Source organism: Pyxicephalus adspersus, chromosome 3 (genome assembly GCF_032062135.1).
Source record: "Pyxicephalus adspersus chromosome 3, UCB_Pads_2.0, whole genome shotgun sequence".
Taxonomy (NCBI): domain Eukaryota; kingdom Metazoa; phylum Chordata; class Amphibia; order Anura; family Pyxicephalidae; genus Pyxicephalus; species Pyxicephalus adspersus.
The window spans coordinates 134,346,017-134,356,368 of NC_092860.1; the positions used below are offsets into that span (position 1 = coordinate 134,346,017).

Consider the following 10,352-nt stretch of genomic DNA (forward strand, 5'->3'; position numbering starts at 1 on the left):
TGTCACCCTGCGTCAATGGGAGATGGGCAACGAACATATCATCATGGTTTGGTCAGAATAATGGAAACGGGTCAATTAGTATTATGATGGCACCCTGTGCCAATGGGAGATGGTCTATAAAGGGAGGGTTTGAATTATTTTGTCAGAATATTAGAAACACCTAAAATGGTAGCATAATGGCACCCCATGCTAAGGGTAGATTAATAAAAAAAGGTTAGTATGGTTTGGTCAGAATAATGGAAACGCATAAATTGGTATCATGATAACACCCCAAAGCCAGTGGGAGATGATTTATGAAATGGTAATCATGGTTTGGTCAGAATAATGGAAACAGGTAAATGGTATCACGATGGCACCCTGTACCTATAGGAGATGGTCTATAGAAGAATGGTTATCATGGTTTGGTCAGAATAATGGAAACACATAAGGATCTAGTATACACGCCACCCCATGCCATCTGTGCCCACCGAGGTATAGCATGTGACAGCACACAGACAATGCCCAGGCTGGTTACCTGATGGTGGTTGTAGTTGTTCCTCTGCTGTAGGAAGGCTGCAGCCTGGTGATGTTGGGGGTTGAGTTGGGGGCTCACCGGGGATCTCCGGCTCTGCTGCTGTTGGGTGATGTTGATCTGGGCAGAGAATGGGCTGTTGAACCCGGGCACGTTGATGCCAGGGCAGGGGTTCGCAGACACCGGGGAGAAGCTGTGGAAGAAGGCCGGGTTGATGGAGGAGGGCATGCCGGGGTAGAAGCTGTCCGGTTCCGGGCTGTGCAGGGCATTGAGATTGGGTCCGGCCGGGTGGGGCGCACTGGGCTGCTGCTGCTGGGGCAGTTGTGGAGGAGGCGGCGGGGGGGACGAGGTCTGCACAGACCAGGGGGTACCGAACCCGGGCAGGGCAGGAGAAGATCCCCCGGGGCTGTGATTGCTGGGCAGATCGGGCGATCCGGGGAAGGGGCTTCCTAGGAGCAGATGCCCACCCTGCGCCTCCATCTGCAGCTTGGACTTGGGCAGCTGGTGAGCCAGAGAAGAGGGCGATCCTGCAGCATGGGGGTCCCCGGGAGCTGGGGGCCCCTCCTCACCGGAGCAGGAGCTGGAGGATGAAGAGGAGGACGAGGATGGGGAGGCTGGCAGCAGCTTGTCGGCTCCTTCCACACCCAGCTCCTCGGCTTTGGGAGATCCCTGGCGGTGATGATTGACCTCCCCGGGCTTCTTCAGCTCCTCCCTGAACGCAGCGCTCTCCTGGGGGCTGAACTCCTTCCTCTTGTGCTGCTTCTCCTGGGCACCGTGCAGCAGCAGGGCAGGGGGGGAGCCGGGGTGGCCCTTACTGTGCTTACCGGGGCCACAGCTCACCCCTAGCAGCAGCTCGTCCTGCATGACCTGCGGGTAGCCGGGCAGGAACAGGGCGCTGCCCGACGCAGCCGATGGGTACTGCGGGCTGCCACGGAACGCTCCCCCGCCGAACAAGCCGCTGCCACCTCCGCTGCCACCACCGGCGGCTGTCTGCAGTAACCCGAAGCCGTAATCCCCCATTGACACCGGATGGCTAATAATGTGAATATAATACAATAATCTCAGGATATATGTACAGCCGGGAGATCCTATACAATGTTACAAACACATCCCCCGATATTAGATGCTGTGTGCCTGGCGGTGAGGAGGGCTGATCATACTGTTACTGTCCTCTGGGTGGGTGCAAGCAAATTTGGACAGCTTTCAGTCCTAGATAAAGGGTCCTTGTTGCCCTGTGCTGTCCCTGATCACCCCCCTCCTCTCCTCCTAATGCCGGCTGGATTACTGCAGCGCCCCATTAAAAAGCCCGGAAGACGCGTCAGCGTGACGTTCACCGCCCGCCTATTAATATTCATCCAGCAGCCGCTCACCGGGCCAGGGACATCCTGGGCATGCAAAGACATTAACCCCTTACTGCCTGGCCCTGGGTTATACTCACCCTACGCTTACCAGGGGCTTGTTAGCTGCAATTTTTGATACACTCTGCATTTCTTTATGATTGTTGTAGTGTTATTATTAATATTAACTCCCCTAGCGGTCTGATTCTGGCCGTATTCCATGCAAAAAGTGGTACAATTCTTTGCATGGAAATTTATTTTACATTGTAGACCTATAATTCTTAGGCATAACTCACCGACACGTCTAATAGTTACCAAATTTATTAATTACCAAAAAAAAATGTAAAATAATTGTGCAGTAGCATATATAATATATGAATATTTCTTTCTATTGAACTCTGCAAAATTATTTGAATTTCTGGACGCTAAGTCCTGGCCGCACCAACGTCACTGGGAAACCCCGTAGATCGAATCTGCACTTTGCGGCTGGAGATCAGAGGTGGCAGACGTGTCCCCAGGACCTTCGGGAACCAGCAGGACACCAGGGGACAGCGACGGAACAAGGTAAGTGGGGTTTTATCCTGCTTTTAGGTACCCCGAGACTGACTCCGGACTACCGCTTTTTGCAAGAAAAATTGACCCTGAGTCAGACTCGGCATTACCGCTAGGGGGGAAATAAACTGAATTTATATAGCGCCAAGGGTTATTTCCATTAGTACATTTTATTAACGCATGGAATGGCCTTATGCAATGCAAAAAGCATTGGAGTGCTGGGTTGCCTTTTACTCTTCACAGCACCCCAAATGCACCTTTTTAATGCGCTTTTAAATATGTAACATTTGTTTTTTCTGTATGTTGCCACACATCCTGCATGGTACACATCAGCGCGTTCCTATGGTACAGTCATGTGTCTTCAACAATTAATGGGAACCAAGCACACGGGTGAAAAGGTGGATCCTGTCTTATAAAAGGTCTAATATATAGGAGCATATTTCTACTCCATTGTGATAAGGTCACCCATTTAACTTTCATGTATAGGTGGAGGTATTCTGACCAGATAGTTACATAGTAAGTCAGGTTTAAAAAAGACATATTTAATGTACTGCGCTGCGTAATATGTTGGCGGTATATAAATCCTGTTTATTAATAATAATAATAGGTCCATCAATTTCAACCAACATAATCTTTTCTCAGATATAAAACCCCATGGACATAGTTGATCCAGAGGAAAGCAAAAAAATAAAACCCTGGTACAATTTGCTCCAACAAGGGAAAAATTCCTTCCTGATTCTATGAGGCAATAGGATGTTCCCTATATCAACAGATCTCTAGGTTTGCCCACCATGTTTTCTTCTTCTACAAATATTGATGTTTCCAATGCACACTTCACAGGGACAACAGTAACATTGGCCCATAATATGCCAGTTATATAATAAATGTCAGGATTCAGAATTCTCAGTTTGCTCTAATGTAGTTATTATTAATATTACAAAGTCTTTATAAAGCGCCGACATATTACGCAACGCTGTACAAAGTCCATGGTCATGTGTCTAGCTGTCTCTCATAGGGGCTCACTATCTAATGTACCTACCATAGTCATATGTCATTAGCACAGTCTAAGGTCAATTTTGGGGGGAAGCCAACAAGATTCAAACCCAGTGCAGCAAAGGCCACTGTGTTGCCCTAATTCCATACACAAACCTCAGGAAAAGCAACATATGTATTGATCTGTACCAACCAACTACGCAGATCCATTCACTAGGTGCAAAGTGGGTGAACTACTTACTCCATGCAGCCGCGAATTACAGATGGGTAAGGACTCTCCCTCCACCCTCATATGACAGCACTAGGTGCCCACAGGACCAATCACAAACCATCAGTTCACATGAGATAAAGGGGTGAGTCACATGTTCCTAAGTACCATGTAATGTTCTTTGTTCCTGGTAGCTGAATGGAGCAGTGGGGGAGCAATGGCCCTTTATTCTGCTGATGGGTCCACCAGTCAAACTTCTGCTTTGGCCTGCAAAGTAAACTTTTTAATTTGCACATACAGGCCAAAGTTTACTGAGCTCCCCCTTTGCATAATCACCTTTCTTTGCTCCGTTATGTCTCTGTTCAGTGGAGGAATCAGGACTGGGAAACTAAAGCACCTTGGACTTTTCCTCACCCCGTGTGACAGCGGCTGGATAGTTATCCTTCACTCATACCTACATATACCAATAGGCAAAGTGAACCCAATGCACCATTGCATGTGAAGGATTCTGAACCGACGTAGTACAATCTGTGTCCACAGAGGTAAAGAACCCATTTTCTGTGATCCCAATCTGACAGGCACTGTCTATTACACGTGCAAACCACATTAAAGGTGTCCAAGGGTTCTGTTCTGAGCCCACGTATCACCACTTTACAGTACATACCTTCCTAAATGATCAGATCATACATTAAGTGCTAATGGGCAGAGATCATGCACAAGCCAAAAGCTGTGCATTTGGAAATGGCTTACATAGTAAATACGGTTGTATAATAATGACATCTGTACATATATGCAGTCACAGCACATGCTATTCAGATGACCGATTAAGGACCGATCAACGATTATTTTGAATGATCGTATTGTGCACAATTCTGTACATGCTGAAACGATACAATTGTTCAAATATAATCCACCAATAATTTACACACGCTGGATATGATCGTCTGAATGATGCAGGAAGTGACGTACAGGAGAAAGTGTATCACTGAACGACCGTACACACAATAGATCGTTGTCCAATCAGATCCGCCGGAACAGTCGTTCGTTTTCCAGCGATATTCCTCGTTCATCGGCGCTGTTGTGCACTTTTTTTGTTAACGATTATCGGACGATCGGTTGTTTGTTTCCACATGTGTAGCACTGCCCTGTGACACTGTCACCCCATGGTAAGGCTATTTGTCCCTGCAGCCTGTGCTTTGTCCTGTACTGAGGGGGCAGGGTGATTGCACAATGCAGCTTTCCCTATTACACACAATAGCTGCACACTTCACACACAGGGCACCATGATATAACCTGATCAGTCCTGTATGGTTTATAACACATACAACTTACCCATTGCTACCAGCACAGCCCCAGTATTGTGTGCTTTGTGTATTATCTTTATTTGTGTTGTCACTTCATTCTCAAATGTCATGTGTAATTGTCTAGCTTTACACAATATTCCTACACAGGCTCTCCAGGTACTGCAGGCTTTATTTCACTGCAGCACTACAGCCTGACCCAGTGACGTGGGCTAGATTGCTGCAGCACAAGCCACGCATGCGCACAGCACTCTGCCTGTCAGGCTGTGGGTCTCTCCTCCCTGTGACGTAACAATGCGGGCTGTGGGCGGAGTCCTGGGGACAGCCGTGGGAAAACGCATGCGAAGCTCTCCATGTTAACTGCTTCGCTCCCGCATAGAAATGAGCAGCTGTCCAAATAAAGTCATTGTGCATCAGTAGAGCAGTGGGGGCATTGCTGAAATAACTGCAGAGCAGATACAAAGCCTTGTTATTAGAAAGATTCTTATTATTAAACAGGATTTATATAGCTCAAACATATTACACAGCGCTGTACAATAAATAATATTTTTGAAATCTTGTGTCAGCTTTTACAATAATATTGTAGAGAGCAGCTGGATATGTATCCAGGCTTCTTCTATTAATGATCCAGTATGTGTGAATTTTAAATCTTTATCATAAAAAATGCATTTATATATATTTAATGTTATTTAATACTGGAGTCCAATGGGTTAAACTCAGCTGAGTGTTTTGGTGTTTGATGGATGTATTGCACTGCAGCAAAGTCAGGAAGGGCGACCTTGTCCTTCTTTATGTTATTTATACTTGTCTAATGTTATCTGCTTGTACAAATACCATAAAAGCAGCAGACAAAACACTCATTTCTTCTATAATCCCCATGGCCTGTTATGGTAGTCATGGCCTGGGCAGTGGTGGTCAGCTTGCTTTATATTGGGGGTCTGAAGTGTGGCCCTTGGGATCATCAAAAGGTTGTGTATATAATTATTATAGTGCTACAGAAAGCTGTAAGAGACTGCAAGTATTGTACAGGAAATGGTTAGAGCGTGCAGACCTGTTTGAGGACAGCGGAAATTTGGTGGTCCAGGGCTCTGGCTGGTGCACCCCCAGGGGGGTCAGGAGAAGGACCCCGCTGGTGGGGGAGCTCCGTCAAGAGCCGCAGACAATGTCTCCCTTATGGAAACGCAGGCTCAGGGTGGTGGGCTACACAACCGGCCCACGCTCCAATCGCAGGCTCATGATGTTTCTTCCCTATTGAGTGAGACACAGCTGCCCGCGCATATGCGGTCCGGAGTCTAAAAATTTAGTGGTCTGTGAGGTCTAAAAGGTTGGCGACCACTGCTATAGAAGATGATCAGAGACTGCTGACATACTATATGTGATGGTCAGAGAGTACAGACATTGTACAGGAGATGGTCAGAGACTGCAGATAATATTATTATTATTATTATTATTATTAATAAACAGGATTTATATAGCGCCAACATATTACGCAGCGCTGTACATTAAATAGGGATTGCAAATGACAGACTAATACAGACAGTGATACAGGAGGAGAGAACCCTGCCCCGAAGAGCTTACAATCTAGTAGGTGGGGGAATTTCACACACAATAGGATGGGAGATATGTAGTGGTGGGAAGTAGTGATGGTTTCAAAAGACAGAAGAAGATGAGTAGGCAAGTTTGAAAAAATGGGTTTTGAGTGCTCTTTTAAATGAGCAGAAAGTAGGAGCAAGCCGAATAGGGCGAGGAAGACCATTCCAGAGAGTTGGAGCAGCTCTAGAGAAGTCTTGTAACCGTGCGTGTGATGAGGTTATGAGTGAGGAAGTCATTAGTAGATCATTGGAGGAGCGGAGAGAGCGGCAGGGGGAATATTTTTTTACCCGGTCAGAAATGTAAGTGGGACAAGAACTGTGTAGGGATTTGAAGGCAAAGCACAGGAGCTTAAATTTAATTCTAAGGTTAAATGGAAGATAATGAGGAGAACTACAAAGAGATGCAGCAGAAGAGGAGCGGTGGGAAGGATGGATGAGTCTGGCTGCAGCATTCATAGATTGTGGAGGAGAGAGTCGGGTTAGTGGAATACCAGAGAGGAGGAGGTTACAGTAGTCCAGACCAGAGATGATAAGAGCATGTACAAGGAGTTTGGTGGTCTCAGGGGACAGTTATGCAAGAGATGACCAGAGACTGCAAACATTGTACAGGAGATGGTCAGAGACTGCAGATATTATCCAAGAGATGACCAGGGACTGCAAACATTGTACAGGAGATGGTCAGAGACATTGAACACAGCAGTCAAAACACTGATTTCTTCTATGAGTAATTTGACCTGTTAGTTTTATTAGTAATTAACTAAGCAATGGTGGTCAACCTGCTTTATAATGGGGCCTTAAGTGTGGTCCTTGGGATCATCAAAAAATTGCACATAAAGATAGTGCTATAGAGAGGTATTGGGGACTGCAAACACTGAACAAGAGATGTTATGAGACTGCAGACATGTTTTTGGAAATGGTCAGAGACTGCAGGCATTACTCTGGAGATGGCAAGAGACTGCTGACGTACTACAGGAGATGGTCAGAGACTACAGACATACCAAAGGAGATTGTCAGAGACTGCAGATATTCTACAACAGATGGTCAGAGACTGCGAACATTCTACAAGAGATGGTGACAGACTGCAGACAATCTACAAGAGATGGTCAGAGACTGCAAAAATACTAAAGGAGACTGCAAGCACACTAAAAGAAATGTTCAGAGACTACAGACATACTAAAGGGAATGGCCAGAGACTGCAGACATATCACATGGAATGGTCAGAGACTGCAGACATACTACATGAGATGGTTAGAGACTGCTAATGTACTATAGGATATAATTATAGACTGCAGACTACAGGAAATGGTCAGAGACTGCAGACATACTACAGGAGATGGATAGAGACTGCAAACACACTAAAATAAATGATCAGACATACCACAGAAGATGGTCAGAGACTGCAGACATGGTACATAAGATGGCCAGAGACTGCAGCCGTGCTATAATAAGATGGTCAGAGACTGCAGCCATACCACAGAAGATGGTCAGAGACTGCAGCTGTGCTATATAAGATGGTCAGAGACTGCAGACATACTACAGGAGTTGGTCAGTCAACCTAATACACTACAAGAGATGTTGAGAAACTGTAGACATTGCAAAGGAAATGCTACAACCTTCGATTATAATTAATCACTACAATCTGGTTGATCAGAATTTGGGAAATACCTAGACAGAGTCAATGCTAATTACTGGAACTTCAAACTGATAATAAACTTACATGGATTAAATAGCATTTTACTCCAAGGCAATTGAGTTTTTCTGCTTCATACAATGCAATTTCAGTCTTATCGCCTTGCTTTCAATCTAAACCATTATTAGATGTCTTTGAGACTTCAAAAACAAATGAAAGTTCAATATCTCTTATCAAATTTGTAGGTGCATTTCACACTGTAATATTATTGCACATTGTAGTGCAATATCGCTAACAGATGATTTTGAAGAATATTTGCCAACATGCTGCAATGCAATAAGATGGTGGGAACATATTTTTATTTTTCATTTCCATTCTGCAGTCTCCAATGGGGCCATGTATAGGAACACATTTTGGATTGTACAATTATCTAATTCCTAGGTACAGATGATGGACAAATAATTAGATAGATATGGATAAAGAACGTAAAGATAGCATGAACTCTCTAATTGCCCATAATATGCCCATTCAATGTCTTGAAAAATTGCCTATCACTAAACAGCTTAGATGGAAATCTGACACTTTAGTAGGAAGTCATCTTACATTATTATTATTATTATTATTATTATTAATAATAATAATAATAATATTATAAATAATAATAAACAGTATTTTTAGAGCAACAACATATTAGGCAGCTCTGTACATTAAATAGGGGTTGCAAATGACAGACAGATACAGACTGACACAGGAGTAGGAGAGGACCTTGCCCCGAAGAGCTTACAATCTAGTAGGTGGGGGAGGTATCACACAATAGGAGGGGAGATATGGAGTGATGGGAAGTAGTGGGGGTTTAGAAGACAGGAGAGGATAGGTAGTCATGTTTGAAAAAATGGGTTTTGAGTGCTCTTTTAAATGAGCAGAAAGTAGTAGCAACCTGAGTAGGACAAGCAAGACCATTCCAGAGAGTCGGCGGAGCTCTTTGTATTTGAAAGTCCAGAATTTTCTGTACTAATCATGTTCTCTTTAGTAAATATTGGGCAGTGCATACACCCCAGTGCTAACATATACTGTTGATGTGTCATTGGTGTTCTCTGGCACAGTATGGCTACCACCTGGTTGGTATGATACTGGTTTAACCAGTAGAATAAAATAGAAAAAAGGTTAGCGTTACATCATTTTGGGTCATATAATGGCCAGTAATCTGCTTATCTCTGGCGACACAATGCAATTAAATTACCCCAGCCCAGTGCAGTAATGTGATCTTTAAGCTACATGTAAAGTGCCCAAGTAAGCTACTTCTTCTCTGTGTCCGGAGCAGCCGAAACTGTGTGCCCAGATGCCTGGTGAGGTGGTGTGACTCTTTTATAATAGCTTAATAATGTCCACCTGGGAATTTTGGGTGTGCACATTCACCTTTGTGTCTTCAATGTACTAATGTATTCTCTATTTATTGTGACGTCATGAGGTATGTGAGGCTAAATGTAGAGTGTTTGGCAGAATCTTCCTTTATTGTACCTGGGGAAGAGATTACAGAACCTGAATATGGTTGTGGTTATTGGTAACTGCAGCAGCTTTACAGATCTTTGGGATCCAGGCCCAGACTGTAAAAGAAGGAATGGGTGGGCCAAACAATCCATTTCCCAGGCCAGGATTTGGGGATGGCTGTGCAGCACCTGCCAAATCCTAATTAAAGGGAATTAAGAAATCAGAATGGTAGAGTTGGAGCCTGAAGCTGTAGACCAAGGAGAGGCTCAAAGAGTGGATATGAGTGCTCAGATGTGATAACTAGCCAGCAAAGTTTTGGGACTGCAGTGGAAAGCACCCTCTAGTATAACCCCAAGTTATGGGACCTCATTATTTCTGCCTGCAAATGTATGCTTTGTTACCATTTCTGCTGAAGAGAAGCAAAGTACGCTGAAGGAAGCTTATCTTGCGTGAATAAACAACACTTTATGGACAAAAGTCCAAAAGAGAAGATGGGAACCACCTATAATGGTCACAGTAATTGAGAAGTTATGGGAATTTAGTTGCTGAGATCTCAATTATCCAAAGATAAAATAAGCACATGGTGAAAACCTAGCTTTGGGTGTTCCGTTTGCTAAAATCCCAGAGGTGGTAAGAAGAAACAACTGAATTAAGGAAAGAGCTGCACCTTTGGTATTCAAATACTTGGTGAAGGTTACCATTGATCCTTTTCCAATGACCACCACTTACAGCATTGGCCA

The 10,352-nt window shown here is 44.4% G+C and overlaps 1 protein-coding gene across 4 annotated transcripts in view; it reads right to left on the bottom strand.

Annotated features, from left to right (window-relative positions):
- The window catches only part of CPEB2 (cytoplasmic polyadenylation element binding protein 2), a 60,746-nt gene extending 58,941 nt beyond the window's left edge, over positions 1–1,805 (bottom strand). For 2 of the 4 annotated variants that reach the window (XM_072406427.1, XM_072406425.1), the window contains exon 1: positions 515–1,805. In XM_072406427.1, the coding sequence (XP_072262528.1) occupies positions 515–1,531 (1,017 nt within the window). In that variant the 5' untranslated portion in view covers positions 1,532–1,805. The remainder of the gene's footprint in view (positions 1–514) is intronic. The other 2 variants (XM_072406426.1, XM_072406423.1) reach the window with 1 other exon arrangement.
- Positions 1,806–10,352: the final 8,547 nt, after the last annotated feature.